The sequence below is a fragment of the Mauremys reevesii genome, linkage group 20 (genome assembly GCF_016161935.1).
Source record: "Mauremys reevesii isolate NIE-2019 linkage group 20, ASM1616193v1, whole genome shotgun sequence".
NCBI lineage: Eukaryota > Metazoa > Chordata > Testudines > Geoemydidae > Mauremys > Mauremys reevesii.
In genome coordinates this window covers 7616-32653 of record NC_052642.1, presented here as the reverse complement: position 1 = coordinate 32653, position 25038 = coordinate 7616, and the positions used below count along the sequence as shown (strand labels likewise).

At 56.4% G+C, this 25038-nt stretch overlaps 1 protein-coding gene across 6 annotated transcripts; it reads left to right on the top strand.

The window, feature by feature from the left end:
* The first annotated feature begins 489 nt into the window (after positions 1-489).
* Positions 490-23845, top strand: LOC120387106 (maestro heat-like repeat-containing protein family member 7). 6 transcript variants are annotated; one of them, XR_005590032.1, is made up of 10 exons: positions 490-617; positions 1352-1466; positions 2733-2873; positions 4660-4881; positions 7347-7502; positions 8338-8439; positions 8710-8812; positions 9261-9320; positions 10326-10622; positions 20079-20211. XR_005590032.1 is itself a non-coding variant. In XM_039507305.1 (9 exons), the coding sequence occupies exons 1-9, from the start codon at positions 496-498 to the stop codon at positions 10508-10510; spliced, it is 1206 nt and encodes a 401-aa protein (XP_039363239.1). In that variant the 5' UTR covers positions 490-495; the 3' UTR covers positions 10511-10708. The 6 variants fall into 6 exon arrangements, 3 of the variants coding, with proteins under 3 accessions (XP_039363239.1, XP_039363242.1, XP_039363241.1); XR_005590033.1 differs by lacking the exon at positions 20079-20211 and adding an exon at positions 16106-16387; XR_005590034.1 differs by lacking the exons at positions 9261-9320; positions 10326-10622 and adding an exon at positions 23342-23845.
* The last annotated feature ends 1193 nt before the right edge of the window (positions 23846-25038 follow it).

The following is a 25038-nucleotide window of genomic DNA, read 5'->3' as shown; positions in this document are numbered from 1 at the left end:
CAGGGCACATGAAGCTGGGCATGGCCACACTGGGCCGAAGTCCCTTGTGTGGTTCTAGCCAAGGTCTCACAGGCTAGGAATTGAACCCAGCATCCCAGGCCTTAGCCCCCAGCCCACCCCTCTAGGTGCCCTGGGGGAGCGTGGGAAGGACAAAATCCCTGCAGCGATGTCTGTCTCCTGTTCTTATCTGCAGGCCACAAGAGCCCTATATGTGATCCTGCAGGAGCAGGCCTGCAGGCAGGAAGTGAAGGAGCTCTTCCCTCAGCTCTACGTCGCGCTGCTCTTCCACGTCACCCACACAGTGCAGCACACTGCTTCGCAGGAGAGGGAGCATAACCAGGAGGACACGGCCGCACCCCTCAGCCCCGTCAGGTACCGCCAGCCCGACACCCAGCCTGGGTTCTGCAGCGTCGCCCGCAGGCACGCAGCAGGGCCTGGCCTGGGCTCACTCAGTAACAAGAGGCTCGCTCTGCACACAGGTTTGCGGTGAAGGCCATGGAAGCTTTGCTTCTATGCGCTGGCTACAAGGAGCAGGCCACCTTCATGATGAAGCATGGCCGCTGGGACCTGCTCATGAGCTCCGACACGCACCACAAAGGTGTCTGCCTGCTTGCCCGGTGAGTGCTGCCCAGAACCGATCACAGCAGCAGCTCCCCTCCCTGGCCCAGGACATGGCCACATTGCCTTCCCTGCTGGGTGAGACGCGGCTCCCAATCGCCTGCATGGAACAGGCCGCAGCCTCTGTGCTGTTGGCCAAGGGGTCAGTCGGCTACTTCTCCACCCTGCGCTGCCTGGCGTAAACCGCTTCCTGCGTGGCTCTGGCAGGCATGGCTGGGCAAAGACAGCCTCCGCCATGTCTTTCCACAGCGTTGGTGTAGCCCTGTCAGGCCCAGCACATGAGAGAGACAAGGTGGGGGAGGGAATGTCTTTGGTTGGCCCAGTGACTGTGGGTGAGAGAGAAGCTAACACAGAAAGCTCCAGCGCTTGTCTTGGGTGAATCTAAGATATTCTCTCACCCACCCTTCTGTCTCTCATCACCCAATATCTGGGCACATGAGGAAGACCATCGACCCCACTGACACCCTTCCTTGTCTGCAGTTCTCTTGCAGCCCCAGCACTACGTGCTCAGAGCTGGCCTCATGGAAGGGCTCCCTGTCGAGTGATTAAGGGTTTGGGTCTCTAGCACATAAGCCGCTGGGCATTTTAAGCCAGCAGGAACTAGTCCGTGTCAGCTGCGTGTGACTAGTCGCCCGGGATCCCCTGTCCTATGGCACTGGTCTGGTTAGATTCGTAAATGGAGGACCAGTCCTTGCCCACCTTGATGATGTGGTGTTTGTGTTTCCTATGCCAGGGCCATGGTTTCGCTCAATTTCCAGGAGCGAAACTGGATTTTCCACCATCTCGTGGCCATCCTCAACGATCGGGACGATAGGCGGTACGTCCCGGCCGTGGCGCTCTTCATTCAGGTGAGCCTCACCAGCGGGTGAGGGTTGTGAGCGCCCGGCCCAGCCGTGCCCGGGGCATGGGGCTGACCTATGGCCAGGGACGGCAGATTTGTAGAAATTTTGGTGGTGCTCAGCAGAACCTGCCCCTCCAAACTCTGCCCCCCTAAACTCTGCCCCCCACCTGCCTAAGTCTCTGGGAGGGAGTTTGGGTGGGGGCGGGGGCCTGGGGTGCAGGCTCTGGGAGGGGACTGTGGGTGGTAGTGCAGGAGAGGGTGGGGATGCAGGCTCTGGGAGGGAGTTTGGGGACAGGAGGGGGTGTGGAGGGAGGGGGTGCAGGCTCTGGGAAGGAGTTTGGGGGCCAGAGTGGGGTGCGGGAAAGGGGTGGGGGGGCAGGCTCTGGGAGGAGTTGGAAGGGTGCAGCGCTTATCTGGGGCTCCTAGGCAGGGCGGGCCGGGGGCCCTCCATGTGCTGCTACCCTGAGGCACTGCCCCCACAGCTTCCTACTGGCTGCAGGGGCGCGCCCACCCCACCCAGGGGCCACAGGGAGGGGCTGGCAGCCATGGGAGCAAGCAGGCAGGAGGCCGCTCAGCTCTGCTGCGCTGCCAGTGGTGGTGGGGGCCCCAGGCTGTTTTAAATGGCCTGGGAGATGTGGGGGGGAAAGGTGGGGCTGAGGCCCATGGTGCCCAGGCACCATGGGCCAATGGAACTTGCCGCTTATGCCTATGGCCAGGAGAGGGGTGGCCCTGAAGGCCCTGGGGGTGGGTGGGTGGGTGAGCAGGGGCAGGGAAAGCTCCTACAACCCTAGGGGTGGAGTCACTCAGTCTGGGCATTGTTACCTGTCCCAGCTGGTGTCACGGGGCTGGAGCAAGGCCCAGGGTCAGTTCCCCAAGGCTCAGTTCCATAGAATGGTCCCTTGTGTGACCTCGGCTCTCGAGCCCCCTCTGACATCCGTGTGCCATGCGCAGGCCGGGCAGCCGCCTGCCCATTCATGGCCAGTTCACCTGCCCCCCGCAGACCGGGCGACCCTTTGGAGCACAAGGCTGCAGACCCGCCCCACACCACTGCTCCGTGTGCAGCTGAGCCTTAGTGAGGGAGCAGGGCAGGCCTTGATCTCAGCTGGAGCCTCGAGGGGCCGTCGCGCTAGAAGCATTTCAGTGGGGCCCAATCGCGATGCCCTGCATGCAGCCCATGCCGGGCCTTGGCCAGTGGAGCTAAGGGCCCCGTGGCAGAGATGAGTCGCAAGAGGCCAGCCCCGTTCTCTAGCTTGATTTGCTGTTGGTGTGTTAGCTCCTCAAGTGCCCTGACCTTGGCAGCGAGCTGGAAGACGCCATCGTGGAGGAGATGGGCAGGCTGCTGAGAGACCCCAAGACAGTGGTGCGCTGGTTGGCGCTCAAAGGCCTCCTCAATCTGGCCCTTCGCCCAGAGAAGGTGAGAGGGGAGGAGGGCTGGGGGATAAACCCAGAACCGCAGGGAGCTGCTGCAGGGCTGGGGTCATTGAAACCTTCCCAGGGGGTATGGCCCTGGCCTGGAGTCAGGAGCCCTGGCTTCTATTCCTGGCTCTGCCACTGACCTGCGGGGTGCCCTTGGGCAAGCCCCTGCCTGGCCTTTGTCTGCTGTTCTGCAGGGCAGGGCCTGGCTCCTGCAGGGTGCGTCTCTAGGTGTGTGGAGCATCTGGCACAGCTGGGCCTGATTGTGTCTGGGGTGTCTGTGATCCAAAGAACCCTAGCACTAGAGTAGCAGCAGAGCTGCAGACTCTAGACCCCCAGGGAACGCTGGCGACCCCAGTGATCAGGGACGCTTGGATAGAGCCATTTCACTACAATTAGGAACCATTTTTTCCTACAAATCCCCTTTTAAGCCTCATAGGTTTTAACTGTTGACGTCACGGCTCTGTCCCACAGCACTCGCTCCTCTGAAGAGCTCTGGAAGGGCCTTTTGCTGCTAAGATCTCATAACAAGTTTGATACCCACAATATAGTGAAGGCAGAGAAAGCCCTTGGGGCTTAAATACACAGATCTGGCAGCCTGGTAAAGAGGAGACAATCTGAAGGCAACTCTCGTTAATGATAATTTACTTCGCCTGAGAATAGGGGGTCAGTCCGGTTTATTAAACCCGGACTATGACTAGATCAGACATGGAGAGGGCGTGACTGTAATTCTCTTTGTTACACACCATTCCCATCATTCCATGCACTTCAGCCTGGTTTTCACTTGCTCGTGGTTCATTTTTCTTTCCGGAACCCGTTAGACCTATTTTGCATATGACCTATTTTTTCCCTGATGCCGGTTGAGATTTTGTGGGGCTTTCTTTGAAAGGTTGAAAAACCAAATACAGAAATGACTGAATCTGGCTTTTAGTAACAGCCTAACCCTAGAACTAGTGTGCAAAATCGACTCCCTCCCCTAGGCTGGGCTGTAAGGACCAGGATTCAGGAGAACCCAGGTTCGGTTCCTGGCTCTGCCAGACTCCCTAAGTGACTGTGGGCGAGTCACGTAACCTCTCTGTGCCCGAGTTCCATGTCTGTACAATGGGGATAGAAATCCTGTCTTCGTGTGTCTAGCCTGTAAGCTCCAGGGCAGGGACCGTCTCTTCCTGTGCCTGGAAAGCCCCCAGCACAAGCCCTCATTGCAGACAGGCCCTCGAGGTGCTATTCGAACAATAATACACTTGATTTATTTGGGGTCAACGTGTTGTGTAGAGAACTTTCCACGGATGATATCTGCTAATAAAAACCATCCCCTGAGATCTGGAGTACAAGGAAGCAGCTGCTTATGTTGCAGGTTGCCGGACCCACTGCCCGTGATCTTAGCTGGCTGTGCAAAGGCTTTGAGGCTGTAATATGTCTCTGGAGGCAGGGCGCTGGAAGACTTTTTATAGTGGAGGTGCTGCACACACCCCCTTACCCCTGTCCACACCCCTCCACCACTAGAGCTTTGGTCAGGAGCAGGGCCATGGCTCCAGGAGGCGGGGCGGGGGTGGATGGGGCAAGGGACCAAGGCTGGGGCCATAGCTGGGGGTTGGCACAGGGCCGGCAGCTGGGACCCTGTGTGTGGGGCCAGGAGCAGAGCCCTGCGTAAAACCTGGGAGTGCTGCAGCACCCCCAGCACCCCTAGCTCCCATGCCTCTGTCTGCAGGGGAGGCAGACATTGTTTTGGAAATGGCTTGTTGGGTCACTGGGGGGTGTTTCGTAAAGCAGCTCCTTGTTTCACACAGGTGGGGAAACTCCAGCATCTGCTGCCAGATGTCCTGGAGCGACTCCAGGAGGCAGACAGAGACCTCATCCGCAAGGCCATCGCCGTGCTGAAACACCTCCTCGCCGGCATGGACAGGCAGAGCGCCAGCCACGCGGCTGTGCAAGTGGCTGCGCAACTCCTGCCGTTGTTTCATGATGTAAGGCCTGGCAGCTCACAGGAGATCCCATCAAACTGCGGACATGTGAGTGGGGGCTAGGGGGTGGGCTAGCAGGGCCTGTGCTATGGTCCTAGCCAGAAAACGGATTGTCATAAATCATGAGCCCATTCCCGCCTTCCTCTCACTCTCCATGAGAGCACATGGCAGAAAGGATGGGAACCCTGGTGTCCCGCAGGCCTACTGACAAGGATGAGGGCAGCCTGGGGACGAGGCTCCCCTTGGGGAAGGACGTGCATTCCTGAGCCTGCATGCAGCGAGGGGGCCTCTGCAGCACAGGGTGCTGCAATGCTCTTGCTGGCTTCCAGGGTGACAAGTGATGGTACCTTGGTGAAAATCTGCCCCTCCTTTCCCTGGCCAGGAATCCTACAGCTGGCCTGTCAGCTCCATAAGGAAATGGCTCTGTCTGTAGGTTCTGCAGCTACCGCCCTTTCCTCTCCCCTTCGTTCTCATGGCAGGGCAGCGTCAAAGGAGGGGAAAGTTCTCCTCAGATCTTTTGTACCCACAAACTAGCCCCCGCTGGCGCATTCACCAGACTGATGTTCAGTCCCACACTGGGTGGCGAGATCCAGCAAGCGGGCAGGAGAAAGGGGCCCATCCATTACTGCCTTCCAGGGGTAATGCCCCAGTGGGGGCTCCTGGAGGGACTCCCCAGCTCTCATAATGGTAAATCCTACTCTCAGTCCTCCCGAATTCTGCTGGGACCCTGTCACTCTTTATTTAGTAGTGGCACAGGCCTGGCTAAAGCTGTTCCCAGGGTCTCCTGGGTCCCCAGCTGGCCAAAGGGACAGGGCAGCCTGGACCAAGGATGCAGGATCTCGCCCTGGGGCGAGCCCTTTAAACCAAACCCCTCTCAGGCCCGGGGGGAACAGAACAGGTTCTTTATGGGGCAGGGGTTATATCCAAATAGTGTTAATGAACACAACGCCCATTGTTGTCAGAAGTGTGTTGTCAGAGTGCTACCGGTGTGGTGCTCTGCTTTCTCCTTGTTGATATCACTCGGCTGCGTGCGTGTGTTCCCTCTGTGTGCTACCCCAGCTCTGCAGATAGCTGACACAGCAGACCCGACGAGAACCCCCAATAACCACAGAGTCCAGTAAGATGCAAAGCCACGTCGGCCAGGTTTATTGCGACCTCGGACACAATTGCAGTTCCCTGTAGGTTTCTTAGCCTAATTCAGGGCATACTACGAGAAAGTGCCTCTTGGCAATGGACCCGGCTCAGTGGCGGGACTTTCCACTGCCCCCTCGGCCGGACAAAGGCACCGCCCCAGGGATGCATTCTTATACACAGATACAAACAAGTTACACATCACACCTGACGTATGAGGTACAACCCCTCCACGTAGCACGGTACAACCTTTCTACGTATTTAGGTGCCGCCTTCTACCTTGTACATGTTGGTTCGATCAAAATAACTATCCATCATTTACCCTTTTGCCCCTGTCATTGGGATGGGCCAGCCTGTTCTTTGTTATCTGTGTGGAATGTGCAAGTATGTGAATGTTCAGTACCTTTTAGGTACGTATCAGCCCTTTCCTTGCCAGCTTCTGTGAGCAGGGCCTGCCTCTGGCTCACAGCTTACCTTTGCTTTATGTTAGCAAAGTCTTGTTCATTACTTTAGTTCAGGCCTCAGGCCTCATACTGGGCCTTTATCATGGCCTGCACTTACTACACCCATCACCAGGGAAAGGCAAACAGGCCTCAACAACTGGAGGGAAGACCAGAGAGGTGCCAGTCCAACATCTGCCTGTGCCCACTGCAGTGCAGCCCTGATGCCCCCATACCCCTCCCACGTGTTTTGTATAGAGCCTGCCCAGCTGTTCTGAGCTGACCCCTCACCCCACCCCAAACCCCTGGAGGCTGGGTGGCTTCCAGTCATGGCTTCCAAGGCCCCCTATCTGGGAGCTCCTGCACATTTACCACCCCTTGGCCCTGGTTAAATTCACCCCAGGTCCCTGAGCATGGCCCAAACAAACACCAATGTAGGAATTTGCCCCCTATGCCTGGCCCCCTTGGCCCGGCTAGAGGGCTGCTGTGGGTCAACACCAGTGTGAGCTGGGCCTGCAAAGCGGGTGGACAAACTACACCCCCCCTTCGCTCTTTGAATCTTTCCTCATCGCTCCCTCTCTGCCGCCCCTGTCCTGGCACTGCTCCACCCTGAATGTTTCCCCTTGGCTGACACAGGCGGGTGCTGATGTCAGTGCACCCAGAGCTGGCTGTGAGAGCCCAGGGGCAGTCTCACCCCAGCTTACTGCTCTCCCTGGCCAAGAAGTTACCAGGCCAGCCCCTCAGCTGGTGGAAATCTGCATCTCTATTGCCTTCAATGGCGCTATGCCCATGAGACTCTGGCCCCAGCTGTGGCTGTATGGCTGGGGGTGAGTTACCAATACCCCCTGCAGGGCAGACATCTCTGGCACAGTGTGCGCTTGCCCCGCTGGATGAGAATGACTGTCACAGTGTCTCCTCCCCTCCCTATATCATCTCTTGCAGGTGACCAGCAAGCTCCAGGTGCTCTCCATCACCCTTTTTAAAGACCTGCTGGAGCTTGTAAGGGGGCCCAACCGGAGGCAGATGAAGGAGCATGTGCTCCAGAGCCTGGTCCCACTGCTCCTCCTTGTGCATGATGAGCGTCCCAACGTGTCCCAGGTGAGGCCACGGGTGGAGTCTGCGGCTGAGATAGTTACAGAGCGACCATTTGTTTGGGGTGCAACATGTGACACCCCCCTTTAAAGGGTCTGGCCGGTAGAGGGCAGGTGCTCAGTGCTGTGACAATCAGGCACTCAAAATCACTTGAATGTTGAGTCCAGTAGTGCCATGACCATGGAACCCCACCCAACTGCTGAGTCTTCTCTGCATCCTCTGAGCTCAACACCCCCCTGCAGCCAGGCTGAGAGATTGGGTGGGGCGAGTGGTCGCCTCACCACTCTTACAGCCACTGGCCTCCGCACACTCCCCTGGCTGTGCTGGTGGGAAGAGCACAACCCTGGCCATATCCCTACCAGAAGCAGGGCTACTCAGCCTCCAGATGGTACACAGGACCCAATGTGCCCTTAGCCAAGCGGCCCGGACAGCCCGTACTAGCCATGACATGCCCAAGCCCCTCCCCCCCATGCCTGTGCACATGCTAGTGCTCATGGCCCCCATCACTTGGGACACAAATGCCACCAGCACTAATGAATTCACCCCATGAGGTGGGGAACTGAGGCGCAGCCTCAAAAATATTGAACCCCCCATGGGCATTAGGCATCTAAATCCCTTTGCAGCCTTGGGCCTAAGCAACTTGCCTGAGTTCTTGCAGGGAGAGCTGGGAATTGAGTCAGGTCTCCAGCCATTGCCTTAGCCACACCGCCGCCCTTCCGCGAGCAGCCAGGGCAGGGAAGCGTTCAGCACGCACGGCCTCCCTGGCCTCCAGGTAACTAGGCTAGTGGCTTCCAGCTCCTGTAACTGTGTCCTGCTCACCCCGGCCCCTCTTGTTTTGCAGGTGTGTTGGGACACCCTCAGCAGTGCCGCCCAATTCCTGAGGTGGCACCAGCTCAGTGACCTCATCCAGCACAAGGAAACCTGGCGAAGCTGTGACTGCCTGGTGAGGGAGCCCTCTGGCCATTCACTGCACAGCCCTCGCTGGCAGAAGTGGAGGAATCAGTGGATAGGGCACCCCCGATTGCCTGGCTCTGTGCCCACACTGAGCCCCAGCCCCGGGACCACACCTGGCCCTGGGTGTGGTCCCTCTGCGTGATCCTCCCAGCACAGGAAGGAGGGGCAAAAACAGGATGTGTGCTCCACACACCTGGAAGCTGGCCTGTGGGACGGAAAGGCCTTTAATAATCTTGTGCTCCCTTGTTCTGGCTCCTAGGTGATCCACTACAAGGAGAGAGCTGATGACTTCCTGGGCCAGACCATGGCCTTCCTGCAGAACCCACAGACTCCAGTTAGGGAAGCAGCCATCAGGTTCCTAGGTAACCACAGAGCAGAGGGGTCCCTTTAGCAGAGGGGTTGGATCTGGTCCCAGGCTCTCCTCAGTCCCTGCCAGCAGCAAGAAGTGATCCCTGGGCTCCTGATTCCCTAATGAAGGCAAAGGGGTGTCAGAAACCCACAGGAGCAAGCTCACCCCAAACTGCCCTGATCGGCTGATGGGACCCCTCTAAGCCCACTGCTCCTCATGCAGTCCCCATTCTCCGCCCCTGCCCCACCGTGGGCTCTTGGTAGTGGACCTTCAAGGCGCTGTGCTCTCCTTTGGCAACCAGCCCTGTAGCCATCTCTGGGGATTCACCCTTTCCCCTGGGGATTCAGGAGTGTGTCCTGGCCAGTGAGGGGCGGGGGAAAGCCGCGGTGCTTGGAGGGTGACAGGCTCTTTAACACCCTCGCTGGGGACGCGGGGATGTGATGAGCTGTTTGTGTGTGTAGGGCTCACTGCCCGGCAGCTGGACCAGGGGAGCCAGGACAAGCTGGACGCCATCTGCGACAGTGAGTGGTCCCGCTTTGAGTACTGAGCACTAGGGGGATGAACGGCCCAGGGCCGCAGGGTGGGTTCAATCTCCAATGCCAGCAACGTGGTCACAGGCGAGAGCCTCAAGGGGATGCAAAATGTCAATCCCCAACCCCCTGATCAGCTGCCCCCTCACCCTGTCGTGTCTGCTGGTTAGCATGTGCCCAGGCACTTAGCCCTGACCTCAGAGCTGTGGCCTGGTAGATCCCCAAACTGGGCCTGAGCTGGCTGGCCTTCGCAGATGATTGCCCCCCACAAACACAGCCAAAGTGGGGTGCTGCCTCCCCCCTTGCACTCACTAGCCCAGTGTTTGGAGCAGTCACCTCCACGTGGGACACCTGGGGTCAAGCCACTGCTCCAAATGAGGCTGAAGTGACGTCCGGTCACCTACCTCCCTGCTGCGTGTCCGGACTCCTGGGCAGCACAGGGCAGAGCAGCATCTCCACCACATTTGTTCGGGAAAAGGGAAGGGTGGGTGACATAGCTCAGACTCCTCACTCCCAGAGCAGATTCACAGCTGGGCCTCCCAACCGGAGCTAGAGAATGGCTGAGCTCCCTCCTCGGCATTTCCTGGAGGGCAGCAGAGCACCTGAAGTTAGGCGGCGCCTAACAATGCCCAAGCCCCTTTGTGACTCTCCCCCTCTCTAGGCCTAAGTGCCCATCTGTGCATTGGGGGGGAAAGGGGAGGGTAAATACAGGCAGGGATGAGGCTCTCAGATACTGCAGGGATGAGGCAGTCCTAGAAATAGTGAGTGAATGGGGTTCATTGGGACTTCTTGCCTGTGTCTGGAGGCTCCCCCAGCTGTGGAGGGCGGCGGGGATGTTTAGTGAGGGTTGCTGGTTGTTCCCGCTAGTCCCCTGCCTCCTGCCACCTGGCCTGCTGCCTCCTTGTCGTGGGCCGAGAGGTACAGAGCTGGCTTGGCCTGCCGGGGCTCTCCAGAGTGCCATGGCTCTGACCTCCATTTCCTTCCTTTCAATCTTAGACCTCAAAGGCTTGCAGCAGGACAGCAAGTCCTCAGTCCGATGCCTGGCTTCTCAGACCATCTGCATCCTGGAGGCCTTCAAGAACCAGCCTCCAGCCTGCTGCAGCCTATGGACATTGGTCCATAGGATAAGAACAATGTGCACTGCGGAGAGCCAGCTCATTGAAGCTGCCCAGCTGCCCTAGCTCTGGGAAAAGCCAGCCTCCCTTCTCTGGGGGCTTGGTGCATCAGAGCCCACCTGGAGCAAGGTGGAACACATGGCTTCTTCCCAATTGGCCGCCTGCCCTGCCCAGCCATGTGAGTAGTTAACTGCTCGATAGCTTTCATCATCATGTACTTTTTGACAGGTTTCCATGCACCGTGTTGCATTTACGTCCTGCCCTCCGTCCCCATTTCCAGTCGTGTATGTTTTTGATGCCATCGGCCATTTTGAAATTTTATTTTGTATTATTTTTCAGTGTTTGGCCGGGGGAAGGTTGTGTGCTTGTGTTTTGACATATTTAGAGAAAAAGTACGAATGAGTAGAAAGAGAGGCTGTAAAGGGTTTGCAGTCCCCCCCCAGGCCCCACCATCCGTCCATCTGGGTGGGAGACCACACCCCTTGCTATGATACTTCCAGGTACGTTGGTTCAGGGGAAAATTAGCTCAGTGTTAATGGCTCTAGCCTGCAGTCAGGCCAAGTAACGGTAGAGAGTCTGTTTGCCCGGGGCCCTCAATCAGGGCAGGGCGTCAATCGAGAAGGGGATCTGGCCTACAGTCAGGCAGGCAGAGCAGCAGGAGGTCCATTTGCCTGGCCCTTGATCAGGGTAGGGCAGCAGTCAAGTAGGGGGGCTCTGGCCTACAGTCCGGCAAAGCTGTCGCAGTCTAGGGGAGGTTAGCTCTCTGGTGGGAATGTCAGGACAACCATCTGGCATCTGGATTCAGGTGGGTGCCAGACCAATTCAGGCCTCCTGACAACCAGGGGGGAGGCTGCCACTCCTGACGTTGAGGTGGTAGGGGCAGAGGAACTCAGGTCCTCCCATTCCACTGCATCCCAGCCCAGGACCCTAACAGCGGTGGAGTTGTCCGCCACTGGGTCAGCGGGGAAAGTCCAGCCGCAACACGCTGGCTGGCTTGTAGTCAATAACACAGCCAAACCTGATTCGGCTTCCCTGGTCTCCCTCCTGCACACCCATTCCGTGTGTACATGGGTTCCAGGGTTGTTGTTCGCTTCGCTGGGATAGACAGCTAGTGGCAGCCCCCCCAGCTCCTCGGAGATCCTGGCGTCTGGCAGCTTTGTCAGCACCTCTGGGTCTCTGTCAGGAGAGCGGTCTCCGTTAGGTCTGGGCTCACGCAACGGGGAAGAGACGTCCTGCTCCTCAGGCAGCCCTCCCCCGACTGAGCTGGAGGACCAGCCTTTTATAGTTCCGCTTCCTGTCCCACCCCTCTGCTTCCAGCGGGGAGGCCATGCAAGTCCCCGTTCTACCCACCAGGGGGGCGTTCACGGATCCCTCCCTGTCTGTCAGGACAGGAGACTATGCCATCTCGCTACAGAGGCCTTAAAGAAAGGAGTTTTAAAAAGAAAGATTGCTTAGGCTTAGAGGAAAAAAGGAAAGAAAGGTTATCTTAAATAGAAGAAAGAGGAAACTAGAAAGCAACAAGAGAGAGGAGTTTGTAAGAACGTGGTAAAAGGTTATTTTTGTTGGGACTAAAAAATTATAAGAGTAAAAAAAATTGAACTCAATTTAAAAAACCAAAGGCTAATTAAATAGAATAGGAAATATAAAGGAAGGTTGAGAAGGTCGGGTGAAAGAACTCACATGGCAGAATAATTAGCGAGAGATTCTGTGTCAGTGACATAGGGCTGTGTAAAGTACAGAAAACAGCAAGAGAGAGAAAGATCCCTTTTTGTTAATAAGCAGAAAACAGAGCTGTGCAAAAGAGAGAAAGATCCTTACCATTTCCCGCCGTTGTTCAGCCATCGTCAACCGAGCAGCACAGCTTCTGCTGCAAACTCTGCTCTCCCATTCTTGCATCAGTAGCAAATTTCTCCATGTTGTCGGTGCTGGGCTCCACTGAAAGCTACAGAAGGAAACCATTTCCCGCCTTTTATCAGCCATCTTGAACCGAACAGCTCTCCTACGTTTCATGCCATTTTTCCAGGATTACCCATGCAGGCACCATAGCGCGGCAAGTATGTAGCCCACTCAGATCTCTGCTGTAGTCTTGACCATTGTAAATACCTCACGCATTATCCAGCAGTATGCAAAAATGGACGAGGAAGCGACGACAGAGCGATTACTGTACTGATGAGGACATGGACACCTCTGTTCCTAGAAGCACAGCATGCAGCGATTGGGAGATCATGGTGGTGTTGGGCCAGGTTCATGCCGTGGAACGCCAATTTTGGGCCCAGGAAACAAGCACAGACTGGTGGGACCACATAGTTTTGCGGATCTGGGATGATTCCCAGTGGCTGCGAAACTTTCGTATGCGTAGGGCCACTTTCAGGGAACTTTGTTACTTGCTGTCCCCTGCCCTGAAGCACAAAGACAGCAAAATGAGAGCAGCCCTCACAGTTGAGAAGTGCGTGGCCATAGCACTGTGGAAGCTTGCAATGCCCAACAGCTACCAGTCAGTCAGGAATCAGTTTGGAGTGGGCAAATCTACCGTAGGGGCTGCTGTGCTGCAAGTAGCCAATGCAATCATTGACCAGCTGCTATCAAGGGTAGTGACTTTGGAAAATGTGCAGACCATTGTGGATGGCTTTAATGCGCTGGGGTTCTCTAACTGCAGTGGGGCGATAGACAGAACGCATATCCCTATCTTGGCCCCGGCACACCGGGGCGGCCAATATGTAAACTGTAAGGGGTACGTTTCCATGGTGCTGCAAGCACTGGTGGATCACAAAGGACATTTCACTGACATCAAGGTGGGATGGTCGGGAAAGTGCATGACACTCGCATCTTCAGGAACTCTGGTCTGTTGGAACAGCTGCAGGAAGGGACTTACTTCCCAGACAAGAAAATTACTGTTGGGGATGTGGAAATGCCTATAGTTATCCTGGGGGACCCAGCCTACCCCTTAATGCCATGGCTCATGAAGTCGTACACAGGCACCCTGGACAGTAGTAAGGAGCAGTTCAACTATAGGCTAAGCAAATGCAGGATGGTGGTCGAATGTGCTTTTGGACGTTTGAAAGAGCGCTGGAGCAGTTTACTGACTTGGTTAGATCTCAGCACAACCAATACTCCAATTGTAATTGCTGCTTGTTGTGTGCTCCACAATATCTGTGAGAGTAAGGGGGAGACGTTTATGGCGGAATGGGAGGTTGAGGCAACTCGCCTGGTGGCCAATTTCGCACAGCCAGAGAACAAGGCGATTAGAAGAGTGCAGCAGGGTGTGCTGTGCATCAGAGAAGCTTTGAAAGACAGTTTCATGATTGGCCAGGGTACAGTGTGACACTTGTGTTTGTTTATCTTGAAGTTACCCGCCCCCTATATATATGAAAGGAAATAAAGTCACAATTGTTTAAAAACCATTCTTTAGTATTCATTGCACAACACATGGAGAGAAATCAGAAGGTAAATGGAGGAGAAGGGGAGGAGGGGTTGGGTTATGGGGTGGAGAAGAAGGGAAGGAGAAGTCCAGAAACCAAATCAAAAGTTCACATATGCCAACTTTCTGCTGCTTGGGTGAGCCTCTGGGGTTGAGTGTGTGAGTCCCCTTAGCCTCCCCCGTTGTGTTCTTGGGCATCTGGGTGAGGAGGCTATGGAACTTGGGGAGGAGGGAGGGCAGTTATACAGGGGCAGCAGCGGCAATCTGTGATCTTTCTGCCTTTCCTGCATTAGATCCACCATACAGGGCAGCATGTCAGTTTGCTCCCCCATGAGCTCGACCATAGTGTTCTGCCTGCTCTCATCGCGCGCGTCCCTCCTCTCTTCGTGTTCCTGTAATGCATTACGTGACTGTGCAATTGTTTACCACCACGCATTCAGCGGGGCCCTATCAGCGCTGGAGGACTGCATGAGCTCGGCGAATATGTCATCCCGAGTTCCTTTTTTCTGCCTTCTAATCTGGACCAGCCTCTTGGATGGAGTAGATTGGGGCTGCGTTGAAACATTTGCACCTGCAGGAGGAGAAAAAGGAAGAGTAGTATTTTAAAAGATACATTTCAGAGAACAAAGGACACACTGTTTCTCAGTGAAACAGGCAATTCATAGTACACAGCACATCACACACAGCCGGGCAACAGAATTCAGCTTGCAGCCAGCCATGGTAAGCCCTAGGGGCACGCAGGGTTCTGTTTCTTCCGCATTCATTTCAATACTTTCAAACTGCTGGGCCCCCTTTCTCATAGCAAGCAATGCCTGGTAGGTTTGCAGTATAAAAGAAGGTCCTGCAGGCTCTCTGGGATGATTGCTTCACACAACACACACACACACACAGACTCGCACCCACTGCGTGGCTCCGATGAGGCTCTGAGCAGGGATGAGCCCTTTAAACTAAACGCAAACAGCCCAACGTGGCTGTGTTTTCCCCAACCCCCACCCCGCCACCGCATGGCTCCGATCAGGCTCACTCGCCAGAAGTACCTTCTCCAGGATCATGGAAGTGGGGGTGGGGGCTATTGGCTCCTGCATTAAGAATAGTTCCTGGCTAGGGATGAAAATGGATTCCCCACTTGCCGCCTGTGCACTATCCTCCTCCTCCTCCTCTTCATCCTCCAATAACTCATCCTCCTCGCTCCGTTCAACTTCCTCCTTGGAGATATCCACGGACAGTGGTGGGGTAGTGGTGTCGTCACCCCCATAACTGCATGCAGCTCACAGTAGAAGCGGCATGTATGCGGCTGTGACCCACAGCGCCCATTTGCCTCCCTGGCATTTTGGTACGCTTGCCTGAGCTCCCTGATTTTTGTACAACACTGCTCTGTGTCCCTGGAGTAGCCTCTTTCCGTCATGGCCCTGGAGACTTTAGCGTACATATTTGCGTTCTTTTCTTTTTAACGTAGTTCTGCCATAACAGATTTTTCTCCCCAACATTCGATGAAATCCAGTACCTCCCATTCGGACCATTCTGGAGCTCATCTGCGAATCCGGGACTGCGTGGTCTCTTGTGATGGTGCTCTCTGCATGATTGCCTATGATAGTGGACTGTGCTGCTGGTCACCTGTGCTGCTGGTGACCAAACAGGAAATGAAATTCAAAAGTTCCTGGGGCTTTTCCTGCCCACCTGGCTAGTGCATCAGAGTTGAGAGTGTTGTCCACAGCAGTCACAAGGAAACATTCTGGGATACTTCCCGGAAGCCAATAACTTTGAATTGCATCCACACTACTTTTAATCCGGGATTGCGATCTCGATTTAAGCCCTACTCTACTTGCCGAGGTGGAGTACAGAAATTGGATTAAAGAGCCCTTTAAATCGAATAAACCAGTTTGGTCATGTGGAAGGAATGATTTTTTTTCTCCAAATTAACTCGGCTAATTCCGAAATAAATGACTAGTGTAGACCAGGCTTGAGAGAGGGAGAGTATAGAAAACAGCAAGAGATCATTTTTGGTTAGTGAGAGAAGGACAGTATAGAAAGCTGCAGGGAGGGGACACGGGGGAGAGAGAACTTACCCTTGTGGCTGCCTCTGGGAAAAGAGGCTCACAGCCGCCAGCATGGTTATCTCCGCCTCTCGGGATAGCTAGATAGATAGATGTGGTGTATGGAGATAGATAGATAGATAGATAGATAGATAAACCCTATTGGCTTTACGCCCTTTTACATTTTATGTGATTTTTCTCTAATCTCAGCTCCTTGAACTTTTTCATGGTCCAAAGCGAACAACAACCCTGGAACCCATGCACACATGGAATTGGCGTGTAGGAAGGAGCCCAGGGAAGCTGAACTGGGTTCAGATGTATTATTGACTACAAGCCAGCCAGCGTGTTATGGTTGGACTTTCCCTGCTGACCCAGTGGCGGACCACTCCACCGCTGTTAGGGCCCTGAGCTGGGACACAGTGGAACGAGAGGGCCTGGGTTCCTCTACCCCTACCACCCCAACGTCAGGAGTGGCAGCCTCCCCACCTGGTTGTCAGGAGGCCTGAACTGGTCTGGCACCCGCCTGAATCCGGATGCCAGACGGTTGTGCTGACTTTCCCACCAGAGAGCTAACCTCTCCTAGACTGTGACAGCTCTGCTGGACTGTAGGCCAGAGCCCCCCTACTTGACTGCTGCCCTACCCTGATCAAGGGCCAGGCAAATGAACCTCCTGCTGCTCTGCCTGCCTGACTGTAGGCCAGATCCCCTTCTCGATTGACGCCCTGCCCTGATTGAGGGCCCCGGGCAAACAGACTCTCTACCGTTACTTGGCCTGACTGCAGGCTAGGGCCATTAACACTGAGCTAATTGTCCCCTGAACCAAGGTACCCCCGGAAGTATCGTAGCGAGGGGCATGGTCAAAGGGGCTGACGGCGCCAGAAATAGGGATGGGGTGTGGAAACCTGCCAAAAACTGTATGGTGATGAAAGCTATCAAATGGTTAACTACTCTGTAACAGGCCGGTGTGGCTCCCCTCCTCCCCTGGGAGGGTTGAGCCCCGGACACCGGAAGGGGCGGGGCTACAGAACAGTGAGCCCGCCCCTCAGAGGGTTAGGCGGTGACCCAGAAGTATAAAAGCCGGCCACCAGAGCTCAGTCAGAGCCCAGCCACTGCCGGGAGCAGACCTGCCCAAGGGAGCTCGTGACTGGGAAGCCACTGGGGCCCAGAGCAGTTGCCCGGACTGGCCGGAGCTTCCCCTCACTCGCTACCGGGAGGACCCGCCGGAGCTTCCCCGTGCCACCTACGACGAGGAGCCACCAGAGACTTCCCCTCTCCGCTGTTGTTACCCCGAGGAACCCCCGGAGCAGCACTGGCTGGACTTCCCCGAGGAACTGCCGGATCTACCCCCCACCCAGGCTGCGAGGAGCCCATGCTGTGGGACTTCCCAGGAGTGGACGCTGCGGACCAGGTAGGCCCAGAGAGAGAAATTGGAAGTGGCCCGGGGGCAGCCGACCCTAGTCAGGCTGCAGATCAACCCATACCCATGTCAGTGTGTTGCGGTCAGGATCCCCACTGACCGTCAGCCGTGGTAGCCGCTGCCTAGGACCCCGGGCCAGGACGCAGTGGAGTGAATGGGCCTGCATCGGGCCTGCGTCCCCCCTGCCACCCCACTGATGGGTGGCAGTTTTCCCCCTCGCCCCAGTGCTCAGCCCCTGCCCCAAAGGGCCTGAGCCTCCTAGACTGTTTGCTGCTCAGCCCCTGCCCCAAAGGGCCTGAGCCTCCTAGACTGTTTGCTGCCCAGTCCCTGCACCAAAGGGCCTGGGCCTGCTGAACTATTTGTACTGTTGCTCAGCCCCTGCAGCAAAGGGCCTGGGCCTTCTTGAACTCTTTGTGTCGCTGCCCCACCCCTGCACCAGAGGGCCTGGGCTTGCTTGAACTCTTTGTGTTGTGGCCCAGCCCCTGCAACAGAGGGTCTGGGCCTCCCCAAACTGTTTTATATTGTTGCTCAGCCTTGCAACAGAAGGCCTGAGCCCTAATTGACTCATGTATTGTTGCTCAGTGTAACGGGCCGGTGTGGCTCCCCTCCTCCCCGGGAGGGTTGAGTCCCGGACACCCACGTTTACAGTTGGTACCAGAAGTGGGGAGTCGAACCCTTGCCTCTGTGAGAAGGGGCCGGTAGGTGGGTGGTGATTCACCCTCTTCCTAGCCAGGAACATGGATATGCAATGGCTGTTCCAGCTGCCGGTGGAGAGCCAGGAGCGGCAGCAGGCAGCCCAGCAGCAGCATGCCGCCCAGCTGGAGCAACAGCAGCAAGGAGATGCCGCCCAGCTCCAGCAACAGCAGCACGCAGCTCAGCTGGAGCAGCAGCAGCAGCTAGTACAGCAGCTGCAGCACCTCATGGGCCCCGCACCCCACCCCGCCAACTGGCCAGCGGGGGAGGGCACTGGGGGGGGCCCATGTTCGGCTGCCCCCCTGCGCCTGACCAAGATGGGCCCGGACGACGACCCCGAGGCCTTCTTGGTCATGTTTGAGCATGTGGCCCTTGTCGCGGGGTGGGCCCGAGACCAATGGGCCACTCTTTTGGCCCCGTATTTGACTGGGACGGCCCAAGCGGCCTACTGCGGACTGGCGACAGAAGAGGCCAGAGACTACGACCGAGTAAAAGCTGCGGTCCTGGACACTTTGGATGTCAGCCCAGAGACCTTTAGACAGCGGTTCTGGCGCCAGACCTACCCTGCGGGCGCCCGTCCCCAGATGGTGGTCCAGACCTTGAAGTAGGCCTGCCGCCGGTGGCTGCAACCAGAGGTCAGGACGGCGGAGGAGGTCACCGAGCAGGTTGTCTTGGAATAATTTGTCCATACCCTGCCGGCCCGGGGAAGGGCCTGGGTACTCCGACACCGGCCGGCGACCCTGGCTGACGCCGTCTCGCTGATGGAAGGCTTCCTGGCTGCGGAAGCCTCCATAGGACCCACCTTCCGGCCACCTACCTCCGGGCCCGAATGCCCCATAATGAGAAGAAGGCGACCAACCTGCCCAGCCAGCGAGGTCCAGGCCACGGATCAGAATCCCGGCCGGGGTCCCAGACCCAGCGCTCAGACGCGGCTTCCCGGCTGGCAACCCCAGCCTTCAATCAGGGGGCCCGAGGGCCCGTCAGCCCCAAAGTACCCGAGTGGCCCTCCCTCGGGCGGGTGTCGAGCTCGGTCCCTGCTTTGGATGCGGGAAGGCGGGGCACCTACAACGGGACTGCCCCGAAATGGACTGTAGCTTTGGGCAGGTCTACGCAGGAGCCGGCCGGACCCGATTACCACAGGTCCCCAAACTCACGGTCCTGGTGATGGTTGGGGACCAAGCCACGCAGGCTTTGATTGACTCTGGGTGCGGCCAGATGTTGGTGCGCCAGGCTCTGGGACCCCCGGTCGACCCCCGTTTGAAGCCGATCCATCTGCAGTGCATTTATGGAGACGTCCGGCCCTACCCGAGCGCTCGAGCCCGACTAACAGTGGGTGGTATCACCCGACAATTAGTAGTCCGGCTGCAGATCAACCCATACCCATGTCAGTGTGTTGCGGTCAGGATCCCCACTGACCGTCAGCCGTGGTAGCCGCTGCCTAGGGCCCCGGGCCGGGACGCAGTGGAGTGGATGGGCCTGTGTTCCCCCTGCCACCCCACTGATGGGTGGCAGTTTTCCCCCTCACCCCAGTGCTCAGCCCCTGCCCCAAAGGGCCTGAGCCTCCTAGACTGTTTGCTGCCCAGTCCCTGCACCAAAGGGCCTGGGCCTGCTGAACTATTTGTACTGTTGCTCAGCCCCTGCAGCAAAGGGCCTGGGCCTTCTTGAACTCTTTGTGTCGCTGCCCCGCCCCTGCACCAGAGGGCCTGGGCTTGCTTGAACTCTTTGTGTTGTGGCCCAGCCCCTGCAACAGAGGGCCTGGGCTTCCCCAAACTGTTGCATATTGTTGCTCAGCCTTGCAACAGAAGGCCTGAGCCCTAATTGACTCGTGTATTGTTGCTCAGTGTAACGGGCCGGTGTGGCTCCCCTCCTCCCCTGGGAGGGTTGAGCCCCGGACACCCACGTTTACATACTCACATGCAGCCTCCCCCGCCCCCTTGTACATAACAATCCTCTGTTTCATTTTGATGTATTTTGATGTATTTTAATGCTTTTATTCATTTTATTTATTAAATAACTGTGTTTACAGTAATATAGCAAGATATAAAATATATACACATCTTGTCCTGTACACAGAACACAGACCGCTCCACTGGATCCCACAACCCATACAGGGAGAAAGCCGTAGAAAATGCTGACATCTCCAAAATCATATCAGGGCAAGAAAAGGCACTTGCTGTTTGCAACACTTGTACAGGACAGACACAGGGTGAGGGCTAGACTAAGTGGCCATGGTTAGTCCTGCTCCATCTCTACCATCTCAGTTTCCATCTACAGCTGTTCACACTCAAAATGCAGGACAGGGGTATGGTTAGCCCATCACCAAAAGAACCTTAATGTAAAGCAGTGTTCCTTCCTGTGCCTGGTGGGGATCACGCAGACAGACAACACCCCAGGCTGGGCATTGTCCCAGGGTAAAGCAGGGCTGTAGCGTAAGGTGGAGTCGTCCCTGGACGAACAGGGTGAGGCATGGGACAATGCAGCTGAGAGTTGCAGGGCTGGGCACCAGAAGAATCGCCGGGTGGAACTTTGGGGTATGGCAGGGAGAGGTGGAACAAGCCCTGCTCTGGGTCAGTCCCAGTGCCATTGGCCCACTGCCTTTGAAGAGGCCACCGATGAAGGCCATTTGTCCTACTCCTGGGTCCGCAACCCAGCTCTCCCTGGAGAGAAACTTTGCCTTGAAATCTTAAAGCAAGCGACTTTGTTGTTAGGGCTGAAGGGGTGGTGGCATGGGAGACACTGACCATGTGATGACACCAGTCAGCTCAGAGAAATCTGCCCCTTGTGTTCTTTGGGGATTGTACCTTAAAAGGGGTCAGCGGGAGGTGGAAGGGCTGAGTGTAAAGGACCAGGAAGGAAGTAGGGTTGTGGGAGAGGGTCAGTGCCAGGACATCCCGTTGCTAATGAGAATCCGCCTTCCAAGTAGCACCGCCCCAGGTCCGTAATCCTTATGCTGGAGAGCACTGTGAAGCGAAGTCTCCCGCTGAGCCACATGGCCCTGCCCAACATAAGGGCTGCAGAGCAGGGCCCTCAGAAGGGTCCTGAGGAGCATGAGGGATGGGACCCCTCGGAACCACAGGCTTCCCCCAAGGCTTTGGGGGCTAAAGGAGTCGGCTTCTGAAGTGGACACTGTGCCCTGTCACCAGTGATTAGAGGGAATGGGCTAGCACTCTGGCTCTGCAGTGCTAACAGCTAATCCAGGGCCTGAAAGGGGTGAGCCGTGGAGTACTAGACCTTAGTCCAGTAGTGTAGCTAGTGGGGTGCAGGCAGCTGCTTCCCCTCAGCACATTTTCAAAAAAGCCATGCCTGAGGCGAGGTTACCATGGCACCAGGGGCAGGGCCCATGCTCCACTCTGAAGCTTGGCCTGCCTGGCTTCCCCCAGCTTGCTGCATACCCCGCCTGCACCCATCAGCTGTGTCTCCCAGCAGGAGGGAGACAGCTGATCCCGGGGCAGGGAGGGGAAGAGAAGAACTGAACTCCAGCAAGCTAGGCTCCTGCAGGCAGGCTTTGCTGGCTTCCCCTAGTGTGCTGCATAAACCCTGCTCCCTCCCTGCCTTGCCGATTAGCTGTCTCCCAGCAGGAGGGAGACAAACAGCTAATCAGCTAGGGAATGGGGGGAGAGGGAAAGAACTGAGCTCCAGCAAGCTGGGCTCCTGGGGAGGAGAGAGGCTGGGGCCTTGGGAAAGAAGGGGGTCAGTCAGGGCATGCCCCCTCTAGGGGGCAGGGACACCTGCCCACAAGCCATCAGCTGTTCAGCCAGGGCAGGGGCAGTAGGGTAGCTAGCTAGGGAGTGTGAGTGCTTGCTGATTAGCTGGTTTTTGGCCACCAGCCAATCAGTGAGGGGAACTGCTCCTGGAGCAAGGGGCTGAGCAGCTGAGACACCCCAGCTCCTTCTCCTACCTGCTTCTTGTGGCACTGTGGCAGGTGTGCTTTCTCTGGCTCTGCAGCAGCAGCTCCTAACCTCTTACCCAACTAAAGGCAGCCAGTAGCAGCAGCTGGTAAGTGTATTTCAAAGGGGTCTTTCTTGTGGTGAGGCTGGCTTGGGGCGGGGACTGGAAACCCTCCAGGTGGCTGTGAGCCAGCACCTGGCTGCTGGTGGGATGGCTGTCTGCCTTATACTGGGATTGGGAATTAGTGCCCTGACATGCAACTCCTCCTATTGTGCCAGTGTAGATCCTGCTGTTAGTACAGCTATTTGCAGGTGCCCTGTGTTTAACTGAAACTTTGGACTTAGTTTAGTGGGGATGGACTCAGACTGAGAGCTAAACTGACACTACTATCCTGCTGTGTGGATCCCAGTGTGCTTGTACTGTGAATGTTTGGCATGCACATGTGGCTATATTTATCTCATTGTGCAGATGTGCTTGGTGTGATGATGACATTATGCTAAGATGAATCGTGAAAATAGTGTCCTGGTGTGATGGTGGTCACTCTGTGCTGTTCATGTGAATCTTGCATTTTTGTATGCTGGGTTGGTGTAGCCCTGTTGTTCCCAGGAAATTAGAGCCACAAGGTGGGTCAGGTAATATCTTTTATTAGAGCAACTTTTGTTGGTGAGAGAGAGGGAGAGAGCGAAGCTTTGGAGCTTTCATGGAGTTTTCTTCTTCCTGAAGAAGAGTTCTGTGAAAGCTCAAAAGCTTGTCTCTCTCACCAACAGAAGCTGGTCCAATAAAAGATATTACCTCACCCACCTTGATATATATTCCCCTCCGCCCCCCACCATATTACCTCATCCAGCTTTCCGGGAGTGAGTTTTCATCATGACATGGGAAGTGCTCTGACTTGTCCTGACTTCTCTGTATCAGCCCCTCTAACTTGCACTGCAGCCCAGTACTTGGGGGCTGGGTGCCTGCAGTGCTGAGATCTGTGAGATCAGGGACTCACAGACCCAGCTGGGAGGGGAAGGGCACTCCTTGTCGGCCTCTCTCTCTCTTGCTGCCTCCTTTTTTCCGAGTGCCTCATGATGCATAGAGTCAGCGTGGCTAGGTGCTGCATTGGAGAGCCTCCCAGTGCAGCCCCCAACCCCCTCTGCCCCATGCGAACCCCCAACAGACCCTGCCCACCTCTGTCCGATTGTCTCTCTTATGTGGGGGACTGTGCCCCCACCCCCCCGTTCCTGTGTGCTGCCTGCTTCCAGGGGCCACAGATTGCAGAACAGCCCCCTCAGGAAAGATGAGAAGGGCTGTCCCACCAGGTGCGTGCACAGCCCTCCGGAGCACTGCTTTGTCCCGTTATATCCGAATTCGTGTTATATCGGGTCGTGTTATATCGAGGTAGAGGTCTAATTTAATATGTCGTGTGGCACCTTTTTTTATGTGTTGGCTCCCCCTGATTTTAGAACCTGGCTATGCCACTGCCTTAGTCAGCCCTGCCGCTGCAGCACACATGGTAGCAGATGAGACAGAATGAGTCCCAGCTCCAGGAGGGTACCACAGCCAGTGCTGCGAAGGGAGCTGCATGGCCTGTACGGCTGGGAGAGGACAAGGGTGGTCATGGGGGAGAAGAGAGCCTGACAGAGACAAAATACCGCGAATTATGCAGAAACAGGGCTGAGCAAAATTGTCTTCAGTGTCTGTTAGGGTGGATTTCCCTGCACCCAGCCACCCAGAAGCAGGTAAGGGAACAGGGCCCCTGGGTGCCACGCTAGGGGTACATGCAGTGCCCACAGCCATTCCAGGGAGGCAGCTCAGATATGTAACTTACATCCCCACTGGTCAATTTCACCATCGTTCTGCAGGAGGCGCCATTGCTGCAGAAGCCCTGAAGGCTACCTGCATTGAACCGTCCCTCCCAATGAAGGCCAGGGCCTGGAGCCACTCCCTGAATTAAACCCCCTTCTTGTGCAGTGGGTACGTGAAGGCAGCCAATGGCCTTTCAAGTCTTGGATGGTTTCAGGGCCAGAAAGGGGGATGGAGAGAGAGGAGGTTGGGGAGAGGTTACATCCACCCTGGACTCCTCTCTGCATTTCACCCCAAGTTACTAAGCTACAGCCTCCCCCCGCCTCTGGTGCCAATGCTGAGGAGACTCTTGGGGGGTGAATTGGTCTCCTGCACCCCTCACTATCCTTCTCTGTTACCTGCTTCCCTCAATAGACAGACACAGTTAAACTCTCCCAGTGTCACAGTTACTGTCACTCACTGCCCCTGCACAGAGGCATTTGTTCCCTGTCTTCCCAACTTACATGGTACCATGGGGATGACTGCACCCAAAAGAACCTCTCGATTTGTGCTGTCCTTTTGCCTGTGTTGCCCCCTGAAAGCACAATCACATGCAACCACTAGGAGGCAGATTTTGAAGACAAGAAACCAATATAACTCCATAGTTCTAAGAGGCGAACGCCCCCAGCTACAGACAATAGCAGGGGTACGCCAGGGGGTGTGCTATGAGTTACTGCCCCGCAGAAGGGGTGCGGCATATATAGTTTATGGGAATGTGCTTCCCCTTTGATTGTACATTACAAGGCTGCCCCTTATTCCTGTGATTAAGTGGCATTGTGCTTTCAGCCAGGGCTGTTCCAGGATTTGCACCTTCGCATGAGGCACATCGGTGGGGGGTGCGGTCTGGACCGGGCACCTGGGATTCCAGTCTCCACGGCTGGCGAGCTGCCCAGCAGTATGGCTGCAGGCTATGAGTCCTGGGGGGCTCGTGGCATTTCTCACACTGGGTGGCATATGCAGATGTGCTCAGCACTGGCCTCCTTCTGCTCCCACTGAGGTCAACAGAACGGCGCCTTCCCTCCCGCTCGCCATGGGAGCAGAGTTAGGCTGACGCTGAGTGCTCTGGACTACCCCATCCGGAGCGTCCCCTCCTCGCCAGGTTTTTGGCAGGCAGCAAGCCCCTGGAGCTGGCACGTACAGGAGAGCGGAAGTACAAAAGGTGGCTGGAGAACTCAGCTGGGAGGCAGCCGCCAGAGGAGCCAGATGCCTCCTGTGAGCTCCCAAGCCGGAAGGCTGCTGCTGACCCCAAGGGAGCTGAGGACTGGCCAGGGCCATTTACAGACCCAAGCAGGGAGGAGCTGCAAGCTGTGAAAGTAGA